Source organism: Marmota flaviventris, chromosome 3 (assembly GCF_047511675.1).
Source record: "Marmota flaviventris isolate mMarFla1 chromosome 3, mMarFla1.hap1, whole genome shotgun sequence".
NCBI classification, from domain to species: domain Eukaryota; kingdom Metazoa; phylum Chordata; class Mammalia; order Rodentia; family Sciuridae; genus Marmota; species Marmota flaviventris.
In genome coordinates this window covers 166,141,693-166,162,068 of record NC_092500.1, presented here as the reverse complement: position 1 = coordinate 166,162,068, position 20,376 = coordinate 166,141,693, and the positions used below count along the sequence as shown (strand labels likewise).

General features: G+C 52.4%; 1 protein-coding gene across 1 annotated transcript in view; it reads left to right on the top strand.

The window, feature by feature from the left end:
- Positions 1-20,376, top strand: part of Loxl2 (lysyl oxidase like 2) — an 85,054-nt gene that overhangs the window by 49,282 nt on the left and 15,396 nt on the right. The window contains exons 5-8 of the mRNA XM_027927049.3: positions 4,361-4,583; positions 7,170-7,353; positions 14,222-14,373; positions 18,698-18,865. Coding sequence (XP_027782850.1) covers positions 4,361-4,583; positions 7,170-7,353; positions 14,222-14,373; positions 18,698-18,865 — 727 coding nt within the window. The remainder of the gene's footprint in view (positions 1-4,360; positions 4,584-7,169; positions 7,354-14,221; positions 14,374-18,697; positions 18,866-20,376) is intronic.

The following is a 20,376-nucleotide window of genomic DNA, read 5'->3' as shown; positions in this document are numbered from 1 at the left end:
CACTCTTCCCACAGCCTGTGATGTGATGCTGACACCACACCTCTCATGCAGCCCGGTGGTGCTAGGAAGGAAGTTGTTTTCAAAGTAGTTCTCAGTCTATGTCTGTAATAATCTCAGCATTCTCCAAAGCCCCTTCTGAATTTTGCAGTTTGGAAATTCACCTGTTTAGGCCCCGAGCCTCTCTGTCTTGGGTTCGCCCCACTGTCTTACTGGGACTGGCTCTCTCTGCTAACCTGCAGAGCTGCTGGTCACTCACAGGTTCAGGTTACCCCCATGCCCTCAGAGCATCTGTTCTCCTTTCATTTGCCCACACCCCAAAGGCTTCTGCACCCATAGCCTCACCACAAGTAGAGTCAGCCATCCTGACCCAAGACTACTCTCTCCCTGCCCTGGCTTCTGCGCTGGTCTGGGGAGCCATGTATGTGCCCTGAAGCTACGAAGCTTACACATCAGGGCCCTATCCCTGGGGCCAATTACACTGTGTAGTCATCATCTTGATTTTAAAACGCAGGATCTCAATGTAGGTATTGATTTGAGATGAACTCGCTGAGCGGCGATTCTGCTCGTAATTCTGCTCGTGACTCAGGAGTTAGAAAGGGCTCTGACAGTTTGGTTAGCTGAACTTTCCAAGCCCACTGTGAGTGCTGGGCCTGCCTTGGTCTAACATAGGGGAAGGAATGCCAAGGCTGAGGGAGATTGAACTGTTGGAGTGGGTTTGTCACTGAAGACCTGCTCAGGCAGAAGGGTCGAGGATGCACACCCTTCACCATGCGGTGATGAGCAAGTTTATGAGGGGCCCCTGCCTCCTTGAAGAGCTCTGTAGTGTCTCTTCTTTATGGGCCAGACCCCAGTGGGAAGGCAGCACCAAACTGGGAAACCTAATGCAACGGGAGTAACTCAGAGTGGCAGGAAGTGGTGCCAATCAACCACCAAAGACAAGAGGGATGTTCCCTGCAGGGACAGCAGAGTCTGACTCCTGCAGACCTCTGCTCTGGCAAGTGCATTTGGTGCTCCTCCCAGTGATAAGAGAAGCCTACTGAATTCTCCCGTCACCTGCAAAAGCAGACAAGTTCTAGGTCAAGTGAACAAGTCTAACCTGAATCAGAACAATAGAAAGTCACAGCCCTTAAGTCAATTCCCAGACTTGAGCCCCACTTTACAGACCTAAAACTCCAGAAAGAAGGAGAGGCCAGGTTCCCTTGATAAAGGACCTAGGTGCCCTGCCAAAGCTTATACTGTTGTAGTTTCTCTCAGCCTTCTCCAAAGGGTCCCTTTACCAGGATGACCATGCACTGGGGAGAAGGAAATAATTAAATCTTTTAGGGACTTCTGGGTATTGATTCCAGCTGATTCCAGGAGATCCAAAACATCCCTGTGGCCCTCCAGTCCAGGGGCTTATGGAGTTTTAACTTGAGTCTGTCTTAAGGGGAATCCAGTGGATCTCAAACCTAATTTCTCAATTCTGGAAAGAACAATTGGAGTAGACATACTCAGCAGCTGGCAGGATCCCACACAACCTAGTTCCCCCTTGGCCGGGGAGCCACTAGGACTTTGCAAGTTTAATGGACTGGGTCCAGCTCAGTGCTCCCACTAATCCCTAGCCATGGGCCTGCAGACCTCTTTTGTAAGTGGCTTCCATCTTGGCCAGTCATCCCTCCAATCTCCCCAGAGCCTCCTCTCTGCGTTGCTGGGGCCAGCAAGTCCATCTATCCAGAGTGAATCATGCTGGGATAGAGAAGGAGGGGGCCCCTGGCTGCTGAAGGCCCGTGGAGGGTCACGGTGGGCTGTGCATTCCTGGGAGCTGATGTAAGATGGAATCGGGGCTGCCCGGGGAAGGCAAGAGCAGGGCTGGGGCCGCTCCGCGTTTGCTGTGGGTGCTTCGCTCTCAATTAGAGCCTGGGACATCTGTTCCTGGAGAGGGTAGTGTTCACTGACGGCTGGAAGCCAGAGGAACTTCCTCAGCCAAGGCTGCCCAGTGTGGTCTGACCAATCCTCGTGCAGCTCCTGTTCCCCTGAGTGTGTCCTCCCGGTCAGCCGATGTGGGGGAGTCCAGGGGAACAAGCTGTGGGTTTCCCTCTGCTGGGGCCTTGCAGGAAGTAGGGAGGGGCGGGTGGTGGTTCTTGGAATGATTAATAGTCCTCCTGTGGAGTTCTCCACTCTGTGATGTCACTGTGGCGAGCACACATCCTGAATTTCCCAGGATAGTCTGTATTTCAAAGGTTTGTGTCGTTGCACCCACAGGTGTACTGGAATTGTCACAAGCCCCAGTTTGGGTTAAGGAGAGGATGACGGTGCCTGTAGGATTTCCTCTGTGCTCACATCTCATTCACCCCAAGACAAAGCAGATGCTTTCAGGACACTTCTGGCCCTTTAAGGGTCAGCCTGCCCAGACAGGCTCTTCTATTGGGCAGCTGGCCATGATGCTGTCTGACTTTCTGTGGCATCTTGCAAAGTTCTGCCAAGGAGGGTCAAGTGCATAGGCCCCAAAGAGCTGGCAGCATGAGAGGACAGGGTGCTTCTTCCCTCCTCCTTTTCAAATCCCACGATCACTCAAGGCCTGGTAACAAGCCTGCTCTCCCATGAAGTCACCCTCGTCTCTCTAGCCACAGGGGTCCCTCCTTTAGCCATACAGCTTTTCCCCCTTTATTTTTTTATTATTATTTTTAATCTTTTTAAAATTTTTTTTTAAGTTGTAGATGATACAATCTTTATTTATTTCTTTTTATGTGGTGCTGAGGATCGAACCTAGTGCCTCATGTGTGTGAGGCAGGCATTCTACCACTGAGCTACAACCCCAGCCCCGCTTTTCCCCCTTTAGCCATACAGTTTTTGTTTATTTATTGAACAGACACTTCCTATGTTTCACATACTGTTTTAAGAGCTTTATAAATTTTGATTAATTTAACTGTCAAAATGCTGTGGTTTGACTGTCCCCTCCAGAACTCATGTTGAAATTGAATTGCAATGGGAACAGTTTTAAGAAGTAGGGCCTTTAAGAGATGACTGGTAGCTGGGCATGGTGCTACACACTTGTAATCCCAGCAAATCAGGAGGCTAGGACAGGAGGGCTGCAAGTTCAAAGCCAGCTGCAGCAATTTAGCAAGACCCTGTCTCAAAATAAAAAAGGAAAAAGGTCCAGGGATGTGGCTCAGTGGTTAAGTGTCCCTGGGTTTAATCCCAGCACCAAAAAAAAAAAAAAAAAAAGACTTATTCCTGAGCACTCTGTGCTTCTGAATGGATTAATGCCACTCTTGTGGGACTGAGTTGGTCATCACGAGACTGGTTTTGTTTTAAAAGTAAGTTTGGCCCAATTTCCTCTGTCTTGTGTATGCCTGCTTGTTCTACCATGAGGTGACCCAAGGCCCTCCCCCGATGCTGGCAACATGCTCTTAGACTTCTCTCAGTCTCCAGAACCATGAGCTAAACAAACTTCTGTTGTTTATAAATTATCCAGTCTGTGATATTCTGTTAGAGTAGCTGAAAATGGGCTAATACACATCATAGTCTTATTAAGTAGATATTTATTCTACTTCTGCTTTGAACATGAGGAAACTGAGTCATAATTACATTTTTATTAATCCGTATATTACTTATTATTTTGGGAAAAAAAACCACATTGTCTTATCTTAATCCATATTCTGCCTTAAAAAAAAAAAAAAAAAAAACGAAAAAGGAACAATTTGCATGTGTAGGAAATACAGACTAAGAAATTTCCTAGGACATGATATGGTGACAGCTTCCACCTCACTGATTTTCCTGGGTGAGGATTTGATAAGAGCAGGGGCATTTTTTGTTTTTTGTTTTTTTTTTACCACTACTAAGAAAATTGTACGTTTGATGCCACAGATGGGGTCATTTAAGACTGTTCTCACGGGATTACATATTTTGTCTTGACTATCATTGGGAGAGAGTTTAGCTGTCAACTTGTACTGATGGTTGACAAAGAGAAATAAAGCCGGTGAATGACAACAGCTTGTGCTTAAATTAACTGAAGAGTTAGGGTTGCCAGTCACTGAGAATGGGGTCCTGGGATCCGGGATCTCACCTCCCTAGAAACCTTGTTGCATTTTGTATGGACAGGCTGTGTCATTATTATTTCAGTGCCTGAGTTAGTCCTTGCTCTCCTAGAATGGCAGTTGCCCAAGGGCAGTAGGCCGTGTGCACCCTCTGGGTCCTGTCCCCAAGTGTCCAGCATAAACCTGGGCTCAGGGGGTGCTGGCAGAACACACTGAGCAGGACCCTGTCTTGGAGGCAGGCTGAGCTCTGGGAGCAGCGGCCATGTCCATCTTGTTCTGCTTCAAACCAGAATCAGGGCTGGGTGCCACGATGCCCTGGTCACCGTCCTCTCTCCCCTCTGCAGAATGTCTGCCCCTCGGAGGAAGCAGCACTACTGGCGGTTCTCCATGAACTGCACCGGCACGGAGACCCACATCTCCAGTTGCAAGCTGGGCCCCCATGTGTCTTGGGACCCTGTGAAGAACATCACCTGTGAGAATGGACAGCCAGCTGTGGTCAGTTGTGTGCCTGGCCAGATCTTCAGCCCTGATGGGCCTTCGAGGTTCCGGAAGGCCTACAAACCAGAGGTGAGCATGGGGCTGGAGGTGTGGCCCTTAGCATCTGGCAGGCTTGACCCTTCCTCTGCAAAAGCGAAGGTGCCCTATTCTGTCTTCCCTCCATAACCATGAAGGGCAGTTCGCTCTTCTTTTTTCATACATCCGCCAAATGGTCCCTGTGATATTTCTGTTCTGGAAACTGCTGATAGGGGGTGGGTGGGCAAGAAAAGCACGTGGGAAGAGAAGAGGGAGGGGGAGGAGAGAGGCTGACCACTGGTCAGGGCTGTGTCCCTGCCCATCCAACCCGGGTACTTGGTAGTCGTTTACTGCAGCCTGGTGCATCCCGTGTTAGCTGAGGTCTGACCCGGGGTACAAGGGAGCGGAGGGAGGCAGCAGGGAGTCCTTTGTCAGCCGGGTGTGGGCGGTGGGTGGCATGTGAGCAACAGCCCCTCCCCTCTCTGGGGTATCCTCTCTCCTCACTGCCTCCTGTCCCCTCTGTCCCTCCCCTGGTCCTCCCCTACTTCCCTCCCTGTGGCACCTGCAGAACTGCTCCTAGGAAGAGAAATGAAATCAGGGTGACAGCCAGAAGCCCCCAGGGTGCCTCTCCCAGACTGGGGAAATGTTTAGACAGAAGAGGAGCCTTAGATGAAAGGGGCACAGTACAGGCCGTGAGCCTGGCTTTCAGCTCAAGGTGTAGGGACTGTTTGGAGTGACTTCCTGCCTCCTCAGCCCCTCAGGGGCTTCAGAGTACACAGACATGACCACACCACCAGAAGTGCTCGCAGCCAGGGGACGTGGGCCCTCCTAGGCAACGCTATTTCACAGCCCTCCACAAGCCAAACCAGCCCCCTGCATGCCCCACCTCCCCTGCTGCGCAGTCTGATGGCCACGTCCTCTCCCTGGCCTGAGCCAGAGCCCGTGAGCACTCCTCATGTGTCATCCAGAGTACCAGATCCTACTGTTTTGGAATTACTCTGCTGTGTGGTTTATAACAGAGCAATCAAGTTCGTACCAAACCAATGGAAAAAGAAAAAAAAGAAGGAAAGAAAGAAACAGGATGATTACATCATATTTTCCTTGGTTTCCGGCTTCCCTCCAGGGCCAGCTGACGCTGCCTGGCCACTGCTGGGCTGGGGCTAGGTTATCTGACACTCTGCCTCCATCAATCTGGGGCCAGGATGCTGGGTTCCGTGGGAGGAGCCCCCTAGCATCCCCCTAGACAGCTTGAGACCAGGGAGCAGGGAGGGGAGATCAAGTTCTGCAGAAAACAGCAGTTTTATTGATTATGTTCCATTTTTTTTTAAGTGAGAATAAAAGCTCCTAAAGCCACTGGGCAATTTGCCCTCATCCCATCCCCTCCTTTTTTTCCCCTCTCTCCCTAGTGCCTGGATCAGAGCAGTCCCGGGGGTCTGTGAGTTCCCCAGCACCCCATCCTGCCAGGCTAGCTAGGTGCCACCACTGGGAGAGAGAGAGTGGCAGCTGTGGAGAGCTAGGCCACCCTCAGGTGGCCAAGGGATGTGAATTCTTGAAATCCACCCCTTCCAACCAAGCCTGCCTCATCCCTGCCATGGGTGGGTGGGTTGAAGGGAGTCCTGGGCCAAGGTCAGCGTAGGTCAGGGTGGAACAAGGACTGTGGTCTGCTCTGACTAGGATGTCACAGTCGCCCAATAACAGAGCCGCACAGACTTCTGAGCCTCCCTCAGCACACGTGCACATGCAGAAATGCTAGTAGGTAAGTGTGCACAGCATGCAGACATGCACAGAAACTGGTGCAAAGCAGAATTTGTGAACAGATTGAGGCCAGTGGTTTCCATCTGTGGAACATGACCATTGGCTTCAGGATGCTGGTCCAAGTCCAGAAACCCCAGAAGGGGAGGAAGGCTTCCAGGCCATCCGTGAGCACCAGGGCCATTTAAACCATAATGCTCCCACCTCTGCATGCTGGGGGCGGGGAGGCTATATCTTCTGAAATCAGGCTGCTTTGGGCTGGGACTGGAATCAGGGAGCAGCTGGACAGATGTTAGTCTTAACTAGGGAGGCTCCCCGTCCCTGAGGCATCTGTGCTGTGAGTCATGGCCTGATTAGGTCTGGCTTTCTGGGTAAAACCTCACTTTCTAGCTCCCGATCTTCCCATTCCTCTATCTGCTCCTTCCTGCCTCTCGTGGGTGGGCACAGCAGACTCTCCACAGGGCAGGCTCCCTGCAGGCCTGGTCTCCAGGGCTGCACTGTAAGCAAGTGGGGTTGTGAATTTGCAGATTTGGGGATAGGAGCTTCTCTCCATAGCTCTCACACAGGAGGTTCTGCAGTCAAGTGATGGTGGGATCCTGGAGCCATGCCTAGGGTGGGGTGACGATCTCATGAGGGTCCTTGGTGAGATCCCCAGTGGTCCAGGACAGAAGATCTCCTGGGGGGCTGCAGAGGAAGCTGTGCTGAGCTGACTCTGCTGCATGACCCCCTCCCCACCACCCCTCGCAAACACATCTGGCACAGTTTCAGCTCCTAGACCAGGGACCTGGCCTGGCAGAAAGCGGGGGGGTGGCGGGGAGCGGGCAGTGACCGCTGGCTGGCCGAACGCGCCTCGGCTTCTGCACTCAGCAGGATGGTGTGTCTCTTCAGCAACCCCTGGTGCGGCTGCGAGGTGGTGCCCAGGTCGGGGAGGGCCGAGTGGAGGTGCTCAAGAACGGAGAATGGGGGACCGTCTGTGACGACAAGTGGGACCTGGTGTCGGCCAGCGTGGTCTGCAGAGAGCTGGGCTTCGGGACTGCCAAAGAGGCCGTCACAGGCTCCCGGCTGGGGCAAGGTAAGGTACAGGGCAGCTGTTGGTGGGGCCTCTCTTCACGGGAAAACATCTCTGTAGCTTGGCCTCAGCTGGGGACCGTGACCTCATCCAGCCCTTGGTGCTTTGCTCCTCCACCGGCAGCTGCTGCTGCTCCATTAGAGAATCGCAAACTTCTCCCCAGACAATTGGGGCTGAAAGGGACCTCGGAGAGCGTTGAGTCCCCACTTCATGGGTTTGGAAGCTGAGGCCCAGAGAAGGGAGTCAGTCCTCGAAACAAAATGACACTGGCAACCAGAGAACACTCCAGCCTTGCTCTCCTAACTCCTTACCCTGGGCTCTCTGCTGCCCCTCCAAGAAAGACAGGATTTCCAGGCCTTCCTCCAGGGCAGGGTCTCAGGCTGAGGACCATGCAGGACACAAATGAACCCATTGTCACCTTACTTTCCACCCTGCTGCAGTCTCACAAACATTGACAGCTGAGAGAGTGAACAGCGTGCCCTTCTCTGACCTCATGAAACACTAATGAGAAAGGGCCTGGTTTTTATTAAGTGTCCTGAACAAATTTTTCATGTGAGCAAAGAACATAAGTACAGAAAGCTTTCGTGGGGGCTGTCTGTTGAGAGCAGTGCTGTCACTTTGAGATGGCAGGACAGGTTGCCTCTGGGCCTCACAAAGACAGCTCATGCTTGCAAGCCCTGGTCCTTCTAAAGGAGGAGTCCTCACCCCAGATCCACCATAAGCCGTGAGTGCACAGCCCTCCCTAGGAGAACTGGGTTTGGGTGAGGAAAGTCATGGTCAGTCATTTCCTGGGATAGTTCCAGCGTACAGGGAGGTTGCTGCAGCCGTGGGCCACTCTGGCTGGGAGGAGGCGGTGAGGAAGGTTCTTGGGCTGTGGATGAGGGGTGGGGTGTCCTACAGTGTGGGGAGAGGATGTTCCCATACCGTCAGATGTGGAGCCATCACCCCACAGGAAGGAATGTGGTGAGGTCATTGGTTGCAGCCTGGAGGAATAATAGTCCCCCCTCACCCAGGGCCTGAGTGCCACATCCAGTGGCTTCCCAGTGTGAGACTCCAGAGTCCTGGGTTGAACTTCACCTCCAGCTCACTTAAAGAACATGGAGCTTTCCCAGTTCTAGCAGGGGAGTTCACCTCTCTATGGCCATTTGTTGGTCCTTTCTGTAGGATGCAGTGCCCCAGCTACTAGGAGACAACACTTAAGTGGTTCCCTGAGGCTGGATGGAGGCTCCTGTGGACTAGAGACAGTCTTGGGATCATAGACAGCACTGCTGGAGAGGACCTTAAGCCCCAGATTTGCCTCCTTTTACCCTCACCCCAACCCAGACCTGGTCACATTGGAACTCCCTCTGCCTCTGTCCTTTAACCCATGCGCACATGCTGGGTGTGCATTGAAGGCTGAAGACCTGGGCTGGATGTTAGCAGCACATGTGCCACCTCGTGGCCTCCATTGTTACCTTTGACAAGTGGTCCTCCTCCCTGGTTCCAGGGAACTCTTCAGGGTCCCCTTGGCTCCTGAGTATTCTCACAGTCCTCTCTACCAATGGACCCCATGTGGGTTTGCCCTCTCCCAAGGCCTACAGGACCAGGGCCACTCACTCCGAGGAATAAACAAGTTCCCAATGACATGAACATTCCATTCACCGTGGGCGGGGGCCATGTGACATCATGGTTTCACTGCCCAGAGCAGCCAGAGGTTTCCGAGGGCCTGGCGAACTCTAGGAAAAAGAGGCTCTGGGCATTTTTGCTGCTGCCTTTGAGAGAACCAGTGGGTGACTCATCGTCTCCTGCCACATTGGGTGGGCAACTCCAGTAGGCAGAAAGAGGAAAGTACCACATTCAGTGTCACTCAGAGCAGGCAGGGTCATCCTTTGGTCCTGGCTCTACGCACCAAGTGACCACACCCACACCCAGGGTGGTGAAAGGGCAGTGCCTCAGAGCTGAGCAATCTGATCCTCATCCTGGCCCAGCTACCTACTTGCTCCATGACCTTGAGGAAACTTCTGGGCCTGGGATTCTTCACTGTAAGGCAAGGTGGCTAGATGGATGGCGTCTGAGGCCCTGTCTGGCTCACGGGATGGATGTTGGGTCTTGGGGGGCTGCCCTTGGCACTTCAGGACCCCGCAGAGCAGGACTCCAGCTGTCTGTTGACACAGTCACCCTCCACCTGAGACTGAGCACTGGGTGAGGACTGTGCCTGGCTTTTATCTCCCTGTCCTTGGAGTCCATGCCCAACCCATGTGCTCCAGAGATGGTCACATGGTAAACAATGAATGAACATGTCCCACAGGAATAAGAGGAGTCATCTGAACAGACACCTGGGGTAGTTCCAACACTCTAGACCAGCACTGTCCAATAGAAATATAATATGTGTAATTTTGAATTTTCTAATAGTCTAATAGTGAAACTAACTTTAAGATTTCCTTTATCTCAGTATATCCAAAATATTATGATTTCAATGTGTAATCAATATAAAGGCTATTAATGAGATTGCTTGCATTTTCAGTACAAAGTCCTTGAAATCCAGGATATAATTTAGACTTTGCAGCATGTCTGTTTGTACTGGCTACATTTTCAGAGCTCAGCAGCCACACGTGGCCACTGTCTACTATTTTGGCAGGGCAGTGCCAGAGAAGTGGCTTTAAACCTCTTCGGTTCACAGTGAGAGATAATTGGCAGATGTGCCATACATCCAAAACTGAAGCAGAGGTTTTGTGAAAGAGGCTTTACCTTGACAACATGCAGAGCACCGAAAGTCCCGTTCTGCTTTGTCATGTTTTCTAAAATCTGATTATAGCTGGCTTAGTTGTCGGTTTGACCTCTAATGGCCTGGACACCACAGAGCCCATGGCATTGCTCCAGGAGGTCATTTGTGGCTCCTCCAAACGTGTGGTCACCCAGGCCAGGGTCTGTACATGGAGGAGGAGCAGAGCCAGGGTGGAGGTGGAAAGGTACTATGAAGAGAGGGCTTTGGGGAACAATCCAGAACCCAGAACCAAGTAAAAGCTGAAGGTCAAGGATGCAGAATATCAAACCCAAGTCAGGAACAGGAACCAGGGGCCCAAAGGTCCCCAGCATGCTACAACTGGTCCCCAGTGCACAGCGTGTCACCACCATCCCCCACATCACAGAACAGGGAGGGGCAGGGAAGAGGGTGGGACACACTGAACCTCCCATCCCTGGGCTCTCTCTGATGTGCCAGAGAGTGGGCCTGGACACATACTTCCAGGGTCTCATTCCTTGATGTCTGGCAGAGTCAATACGTTTACATAGAAATTAAGACAGAAGGGGACAGACCAATTGCTAGATGGAGTTTAAAGCATGTCAAGCCTTGAGTTAAACATTCTCCTCTTGACGAGGCCTACACCATGGTCTAGCAACCCTCCACTATCCTCTGAGGGCCATTTGGGCTGCATCCTGAAGTGGAGAATTCATTTATTCCATCAACACCTTTAGTTATGGTTTCTGCTCTTAAAGAGCTGGCATCAAGTGAGAGAAATAAGAAATAACCCAAAGATAACTTATACTAACAAATAGTTGATGATATATAAGGAATAATACTGATGACAGTGCCTGCCATTTCCTGGGTCCCTAGGAACCTAAAGGACTTAGTCTCACCCACTCCTCACGACCTCCAGCCTGCACCATCAGTGTTATCATTGCCCTTCTACAGACGAGCACGGCTCAGGAAGGTGTGCCATGTCCCACGGATCCGTGGCTCCCTGGCCTCATCCTGAGACTGGATTCGGCCTGGGGCCAGCGGACCAGCTCGTTGCCTCCTAAGCCAGAGCTGTAAAGGCTGCAGCAGTTTAGACGATGCTGAGGTTTTTATCAAGCTGTGTCAGGGAGGGGGACAGATCTGAAGTGCTACTTGACGTCGTCTTCTGAGGTGGGCAGAAAGGAGAAGGCACCCCAGGAGCAGGAGGCAGCTGGAGCATCCCAAGGGAAGACGGGGACCTAACCCAGAGAGGGAGCTCCTTTCTGACCTAGGTTTCCCTCCTGGTTCTCCTGAGAGGGCTTCAGAAGCTCAGCGAGAGCATGCTATGGGGCCACTGTCTGGTTTGAATCCTGGATCCCCCACTGGGTCAGTTACTTCATATTTGCTGCTCAGATTCCTCATTTTATGGGATCGCTGTAATGAAGAAATGATGTTTATAAGCGGTGTGTTTAGGATGGGATCCACCCAACTCATAGCGAGTGCTCAATAAAGATCAGCTGTCATCAGATCCCCATCACCATACTCAGAGTCTGCAGAAAGCCCCTGAGGCCCCTGGGGACCTAGACCCCAGGCTGCTGCTCCTTCCTGTGACCTATAAGTTGTGCTTGCTTCAAGGGCTCTGTTTAGCATCTGTACTGTGTCACACATACCTTTGCACTCTTGAGCCTTTGGGTGCTTTCTTTTTTTATTTTATTTTTTTTTTTTTTTGAGAGAGGGAGAGAGAGAGAGAGAGAAAAAAAAAATTTTTTTTTACTATTTATTTTTTAGTTATTGGCGAACACAGCATCTTTTTTGTATGTGGTGCTGAGGATTGAACCCGGGCCGCACGCATGCCAGGCGAGCGCGCTACCACTTGAGCCACATTCCCAGCCCCTTTTGGGTGCTTTCAACCATTGTCTCCCAAGTGTTTTTATAAATTTATAAAATTCCTGGGAATTGGAAGCATCATTGCTTATGGATTTCCAGAGAAATGGAAACTTGGCTCTTACCTACTGTAGGAGTGGATCCCAGAAGGCAGTTTGTGGCCTCAGTATGCTTAGACACTGTCTATCTCCAGAACCCCCCAACAGGGTCAAGAGAACCTTCTGTGGGCTCTGAAGCACCTGTGGTTTTCTCTGTCTCTATTCTTGACCTCACAAGTCTTTGTGTAACTCCTGCCTTCCCCAGGACTGGGTGCTCTTAGCTCTTCCCTCCTTGAATCTCCAACACCTAGCACAGAGGCTGATGAGTAACAGGTGCTCAGTGAAGTCAACAGCATCTGCAGAGACACTAGGGAGCATCTGCTATATGCCAAGCACTGGTTGGGAACACACAAAGGGAAAGCCAGGGGCCCTGCCCTTGTGGATCCTCCAGCCCAGCGGGGAAGACAGACAGATGTTCAGTAAAGCAGTGTGCTCAGTGAGGGAATCCAAAGTAGACTAGGGTGATGTAGGGGTCAGAAAGGCTTCTCTAGGGAAGTGAAGGATGAGCGAGAGTCAGCTGGTGAGCCCTGGAAGGGAGAGCAGTCTAGGCAGAGGGAGCACTCAGCTCCGTGGAGAGCCACGAGACCCAGCAGAGAGGAGGACAACAGGCAGAGCTGGAGCACGAAAGTGAAGCCAGATCACGCAGGACCTCGGAGGCCACTTGAGGACTGTGAATTCTGCCTGCTTCTCCCTCGGTGCATTAAGCCGCCAGCCAGGCATTTTCAGATGGGGAGTGACATGATCCAAGGTGCATTTAAAGCTCTCCTGGGCTGTTCTGTGGCCAATAGGAGGAAACCAGCCAGAAGGAAGAAGGCTCACAGGCCACTGTGTCTTTGTACATGGGAGATGTTAGGGTCATATCGTGTCACAGCGATGGGAAGAAAACGTATCCGGATTTTGAGGAGTGAGCAGAACATGACTGATGGGTTGTCAGGGATTCGGGAGGAAGAGGAGGAGGAGGAGGAGAAGGTCCAAGAGATGACCTTTTGGGTTCCAGCAAAAACAGCTCGGTGGTTGGAGGTGCCATTTCCTGGAACAGGGAGGGCTGGCAGAGAAGGCGAGGGAAGATCTCAGGAGACTCTTCCCAGAGGTTTGCCCCAGTGGGGAGGAGAGTGCCAGGCCCAAGGGAGGCATGGGGTCATAGGCGAGGCCTGTAAAGATGGGAAGTTTGAGATAATATTAGAGCACTGAGGGACAGGACCCATGTGGGGGGATGGGGAGGATCAGGAGGGCAAAGAGATAGCAGCAGAGCAGGGTCCAAAAAGTGGGGGTCTGTGAACCCCAGAGCACGTGCCAAGAACTGCACCTGCTGCTGCCTGATGGCCTTGGCAGAGGGGCAGAGCCTCTGTGAGCAGAAGGGAACTGGAGAGTGGTCGCCCCGGAATTTCTCTCCCCAGCTGTGGAAGGCTCACTACTGTCATCCCAGTGCTACTAAGAGAAGGGTCCCCACATTGTCACCAAGGGGCACTTGCTAGATATGTCCCATCTGCCCCTCCAGTTCTACTCCCCACGGTTGCCCAGGGTGCCAGGTGCCCAAAGGCACAGCTGGGTTTGGTCAACACAGAGCACTGACAGGAACCAGAGGAGAGGAGAGCAGGGGATGTTTATTTCCCTATAGGGCTCCCATGGGTGCTGTCCCTCCACCAAGGGGACAGCTCTTATCAGGTGGCTTCTTCCTGTTACTCACAGGGGTACATCCAAGTTCCAATGTTATTAGCTCCTGAGTACCGGACCTTCCTTTGTGATTTCTGCACTCCATCCATACCTTCATTTTAAAGTTCCCTTTTTCTAATTCAGACACCCAATTTGTATTTGTATCTATTTCCTGCAAAGACCCTAATTGATTTAGCAGCAGTCAAGGCTTAGGATTCGTAAATGCCTGGAACGCTGAAGTGGGAAACTTAGATATCTTCTAGTCCAGCTCCTTGATCAATGTAAGAAACACTGTGATTTGGCCAAGATCACACCTCAGGTTAGTAAAGAATTTTCCTTGCTCCTATGGTGGAAGTCAATCCCAAGATAATTACAGTGTTCTTTCCAGGGAGAAGAGCTGGGGTCTCTGAGCTGACCACAGGCGGCAGTTAGGAGAGTTTGGAGGATGGGAGAGACAGGTTTTCATTGTCCAGAGCTTTCTCACCAGTTCCAGAGGTTGCCTTCTGACGCTTTCATGGCCCATGACCCTCTGCCTCACCAGGGATGGGACCCATCCACCTCAATGAGGTCCAGTGCACGGGGACGGAGAAGTCCATCATAGAGTGCAAACTCAACACGGAGACCCAGGGCTGCAGCCACGAGGAGGACGCTGGCGTGAGATGTAACATCCCTGTCATGGGCTTTCAGAAAAAGGTAGGAGACCGGATACCCAGAGGGGACTGTGCTACCAAGGCCCCAGAAAGGACAGACCAGGTGGCCTCACAGGGAAGGATTCTCCAGGGTGAATGAGGGTGCTCGGAGGTGAACTCAGAGAAGGTTCGGGCTCTGCTGCTATCACCATTAACATCATTGTCACCTAGAATTTGTAAATGTGCCAAATGAGAAAGCATGCATAAGCACCACCTCCTTAGTGGCAGATGTCCGGTCATTCCCTGCAGGCCACACTCTGCTATGGGAGGGGACTGCAGTCTGATGGCAGTCAGTTCTCCCTGCAAGGCACTTAGTCTGTGGCACCCGTGACACTCTTCCACAGGCCCTTTCCAAGGTCCCCAAGAAACCCCATGGACCACAGGTCTGTAATTCACACAGGTGTGAGCACTGTCCAGACCATATTTGGTAACCAGAGGGAAAGAAAAGGGACTCGACATTGAAGCAGGGACACAATACCCCTCCCCGCCACTTCTTGAGGTACAGCCTGTAAAACGTGCACTGAGTCTCCTACCCCAGGTGACCTTGCCCACTGAGTAGCCACAAGATGATTCCTCCTTGCTTTGCACAGAGTCTGTCCAATCCTGTGAAAAGGCTCAGGGACTCCTGCACACTGCTCCTTGCTATGCCTTGAGTTCAGTCACATGCTGTGCATCTGGCACAGGCTGGCACACTGGAATTGCTCCTTAGAGTTCAGCTTCACAATGAGAAGATGCAGATACACTGGGGTGCAGGATGGCTCCCCAGCCAGGCCCCTATCAGACAGCAATTCTCCACCTTGGCCCCAGCACACCAAAGGTGCTACTGAACCAGTCGGCCACGACACGTCTCCTGCAGTTCTCCCAGCGGGGCCTTAAATGCAGACACACAGCACTTGACCAAGCTGTGTGTAGTTCACCTGTAGAGAGCAGGAGTGTGCTGGGGTTTGGGGGAGGCCACCATCTGACCTGCCTAGTAGCACTCCCAGGGAGGCCTAATCGACTTACAAAAGGTGACGAGCCATGAGTCCTGGTGTGCTTGGCACTCTTCTGATAGTTGGATGGAGTGAAAGTGGAGTTTTCATGGCAAAAGAAGTGCTAGTTCTTAACACCAGCCACTCTCACCTTTCCAGGGGCCTCGGGAAACGAGTGATCCCTGAGCTCCAGCCGAGGGTGTCCGGGGGCTTGTGCCTGCATCTGTGGGTTGTCTCCCAGAGGTCATTCCTGTGGAAGACATTCCTACCTAGGGGTGAATCTGTCAAGACTTCTGAGCTTTATCACTATAATAGTCAGCTGGGGCTGCTGTAACAGAGGACCACAGTCCCGGCGGCTGAAAAAACACAAATGTGTTCTCCCAGTCTGGTGGCTGGAAGTGCAAGTCAAGGCATTGGCAGGGTGGTTTCTTCTGAGGCCACTGTCCTGGGGAATGCAGATGGCAACTTCCACCCGTGTCCTCTGTGCATACACCTACCTCCCTGGTGTCTCTTCACCTTATAACGACACGAGTCCCTGTTACACCAATACCAAGACCCTCAAATAACTCTCAAACCACACATTGCCATTCTAATTAAGCCTTTATTGCTGGCCAGCGGTGGACACCTTTCTCTCTAAAGAATGAGATAGTCAGAGTGGCGTGTCCGCCTTCAGTTGCCCTCATATTTAAGACCAAAAAAAATCACAAAAGGGATGTTTGGGGGTTTAGCCAATGTAAGCAAGAAAGTACAGAAGCTGGACTGGGCAGTTAACGGGACAATGCAATGGGTACATTGGTATTTCCCACAGGACTTTCCAGGTTGGCATAGCAGCAAGCCAGCAGAAAGGAAGTGGGTCAAAATGACCCTAGTTGAGTATAAGTTAGAGAATGGTTACTAACGTCTGGACAATCAATCTCTAACAAGATACATTGCCCAAGAAATATGGAAAGCAAAGAGAACAATTTTACATTGTGTAAGAATTTTATGTTCCCAAGTATGTTATAGTAGGTAACTATTATTGGGTCCAGAGGTGGGGCTTTCCCACGAGAGAAGCATTTCTTACATGATATGGAGTCTCAGGGTAAAATGGAGTCTGTTTGGTCATTGCCCATAAAGCCTGGCCCATAGCACCCCCACGATCTGATGTGACCTTCATTACCTCCTTAAAGAACCCATCTCCAAATACAGTCACATGGTGGGGGGAATGTCAGCAGCTTCAACGTAAGATTTAGGAGGGGACACAATTCAGTGCCTAACAATCACCCATAGCTGATTCCTTAATGAATCTCAAGTCTTTAGTTTCTACCTGGGAAAGGAGAGAGTGGAGAGATGACTCCCAGGTCCCTTCCCTCCAGTGCCATTCAGTAGGGAATGGGCCTCTGCAGGAGTGGCTGGGAAGGGCTGCTGACTTGGGACCAGTGGTCTTGTTCTTCCAGCCCCAGCACAGTCTCCATGTCCCCCCTGCAGGGAGAGAAGAGCCACTGTGGAGGCCCTGGGTGAGCTGACAGGTGGGCTTCCCTGGCAAGGGGATCCACCTGGGCGGTGCCCTTCTCCACCTGTGGCTCCCCCCAGCTGTGGGCTTGGCCCTGGTGTGTGGGAGTTGGGATGTCACCACTTCCTTACATGTTAACATCTGGCTTGTGTTTCCTCACCTCTCGCCCCACCACCTCCCAAAATAGGTGTGGGACTGGCTGGGCATAACCATCAAAACCCAGTGCAGCCTGGGGGGTGCTGTGTTCTCTCCTGCACTTCCTGCCTTCCTTTAACCCCCTGTAGGATTAAACACCAGAACCAAAGGAGCAGGAAAGGTAGTGCCTGGCAGTTGAGAGACTTTGAGGAGGCTTGGCCTTCCTGGCCACCCCACTGGATGGTGGTGGACAGGTGCAGACCCGGGGTTCCTGGCTGTCCCTGAGGCCTCCTGAGTGCCACTGCCACTGGTGAGGTCAGCTCACCTTCAGCCAGCAAGCCCAGAAGTCACCAGGATGCTGGCATGTGAGGTGGGGCCCTGGGAATGGTCAGCTGGGTTCAATGCCGGGTTAACACCAAGGCCAGCGCTCTTGTGTCTGCCAGTCTTCTAAAGAAAGGAGAAGAACCCCTCCCATCACCCCGGTGTGTAAACCACCTGGATCCTTCCAGAGCAGTCAAACCTGCTCCATGTCAAATGTAGCTTCAGGTCTGGTCATTTTTGGAAGGGCTTTGGGAAGTGCCTTTGGTGACCACATGATTTTGTTGCCCCAGAATCAACGTGGAAGCCATGTTCTTTGGCCAGAGCCCCTGAAATTGTATAGGTTTTAGAGTCCAGGGTGGGATGGGCAGCCAACTTAGGGGAGGGCCAGGCCAGCAGCAGTGGACAAGGGGGGAGACCCTCTGGCACCTCCCAAACTCAGTCCAAGATGCAGTAGTCTTCTCCCGGAGGGTTGGCTAGGAGCACATCACCCTCTGGAAGCAGGAAAAGTGAACAGGTTCTTCAGACACCTTGTCCTCACCTCTTAACTGACCTTGAGGTGACAAAGGGAAGCCAGCTTTTATGCAGCAATGGCAGGGAAGGGAGCCATCTGCTCCAGATGCAGTCAGGAAGGCAGGACACAGTCTGGAAAGAACTAAAAAACAGTAACCCAGTGGAAAGTCGTTTGGCTTTGTATCCTCCCCCTGGGCTGCCATTCCAGAAACATGAGAGCTAAGCTTGGTCTACTGGAGGCTCCACCCCCATGCCCTTCACCTCCCCACCATGCTGGCCGCGAGGGGTGGAGGTGGGAGCCTGGAACCAGGCTCAGAGGAAAGGAAGGCACCCCCAGACCCCAGTACAGGCTCCTAAAGTTCAGGCCCTGGTTTTGTAGAGGGTTTGTCCTAAAGGAAGGGATGGGGTTAGACCCCTAAAAGTCTGCCTGAGATGTCCCATCTAAGCACTGTGCCTGTCACATATTACGTACTCAGTACCTCTTGGGTGAATGACTGGATCTGGAAAAACCCAGACTGCACACACACCATGCATTTCATCTTTTGGAGGTGCTGGAATTACCAGCACAGTTCTGTGTGCAGGGCCCAGGACGCTGGGTGGGGACCTCACTGTAAAGCTGTGTTGGGCACAATGCCTCCTGTGGCATTGTGCCACAGGAAGGTCTTGAGGATGCTGCTATTGGGTGGGGTGGGGGTGTTTGTTTTGCAGGGCTGACGGTCAAACCCAGGGCCTTGCACATGCCAGGCAAGTGCTCCACCACTGAGCTGTACCCCAAGCCCAGCCAGAGGACACTGCCAAATCCCAGCGTGGCCCAGGCAGGACCCCCTGGCTTTGGGAAGCTGGGGTTATGGGGAAGCTCCCTTCTGTCCTGGTGACCATGCCTTCCTTGCTGTCCACAGCTGCGCCTCAGTGGGGGCCGCAATCCCTATGAGGGCCGAGTGGAGGTGCTGACAGAGAGAAACGGGTCCCTCGTGTGGGGGACAGTGTGTGGCGAGAACTGGGGCATCGTGGAGGCCATGGTGGTCTGCCGGCAGCTGGGCCTGGGGTTCGCCAGCAATGCCTTCCAGGTGAGAAGCATGGGCTCAGGCCCTGCCCACCCTCCACCCAGCCTCACCTTCCCCATCATCCACCAGCACCCCTCTTCCCAGAACCTTCCTAGCCACGAGGCAGGTAGAGCCAAGCACCGCACCTGAAGGCAGGAGGCCTCGTTCAGGCCACAGCTCTGTCCCCTGCCCCTCTGAGCCTGGGCAGGTGCCTCCCTCCCTCTGGCATGTTTCCAGCTGTAGAAGAAGGACTTGGCTCTGTTGAAGCCACTCTGTTTCTACACTGGATTGTCCCTGGGCTGAGGGCTGAGCCTTGGGTGATTTGCCTTCTGTAGAGGGAAGCAATTCAGTCCTTGGGTCCTGGAGACCACTGGGGCCAAGGCTAACACCCCGAACACCTTACCATCCCTTGGAAGCTCCCTCTTGCTAGAGTGTTTCCTGGCTCTCCACACCTCATACATCCTCCCCAGAGACCTAGGACACCTCCAAACAGTGTCCAGAGCCCTGTCTTATCAGCTGTCCCTTCTTCCCAGGCCCCTTCTGCAAAGACAGGTTGGCTTGGCTGGGCCACTGAGCCCTGGCCTGGTGTTCCCACTGTCCTACCCTGTCAGAAGGAGCGCAGGACCAAGATGCTATGGGTCTACTCCCAGCTCCATCCCACCAGCAGCTGCAGGACTGCCTGGGGGCAAAGCAGCCACCCTCTGTGCCTGTTGTCCTCCCCGTGACATGGAAAGAAGAATCCCAAGCCCTCAGTATCCTGGTGCTAAAAATTCTCATTAGGCAGGAAAGTGCTTTGAGACCCATCTTGCTCAGCTCCTGGTCCCAAGCTGCCCTGCTTAGGGCCTAAGGAAGGCATTTCACAGGAGGGGAGGGGAGAGCAGGCAGGGAAGGGCCCAGGTTGCTCCCAGGGAGTTGCTGAGCCCTGAACAGGGGCTTCCTGAGGCTCTTTGTTTCAGCCTCCAGGAGGGACAGGCCAGTGACACATCCTCAGAGCTCAGCTTCCCAGGGCAACCTAGTGTTTCTGCTAACACTGTTTATGACCAGCTGGGCTCACTCTGATTCTCCAGGGAGAGCGGAAAAACAGCCACATTTCAACAGAGCCCTGTCCAGCTGTTTTTGTTCTCTGTCAGCTCAGGCCTGAGACACCTGGGCCTCAGCAGGGGTCACGGAATGGGCCTAGACCTAACATCAGTCCCAAACCTGCCACCAAGGAAAGCCCCATCTCTTCTTGAAACCCATTTTTTCATCTGGAGGATAAGGAGGGTATTGATCAGGTTCTTTAGAGGAATACAACCAGGAGGGTGTGTGAATGCACAGTGATCCCATCCTTCAGTAGCTGTGGGGGATGGGTCCCAGCACCCTTCCCGGATACGAAGCCCAAGGATGATCTAGCCCCTTATGTAAAATGGCATAGTATCTGCACATAATCTACACCCATCCTCCCATTTACTGTAAATAATCTCTAGGTTATTTATAATACCCAATGCAATGTGAATGCTATGTAAATAGTTTTATATTGTATCATTTAGGGAATA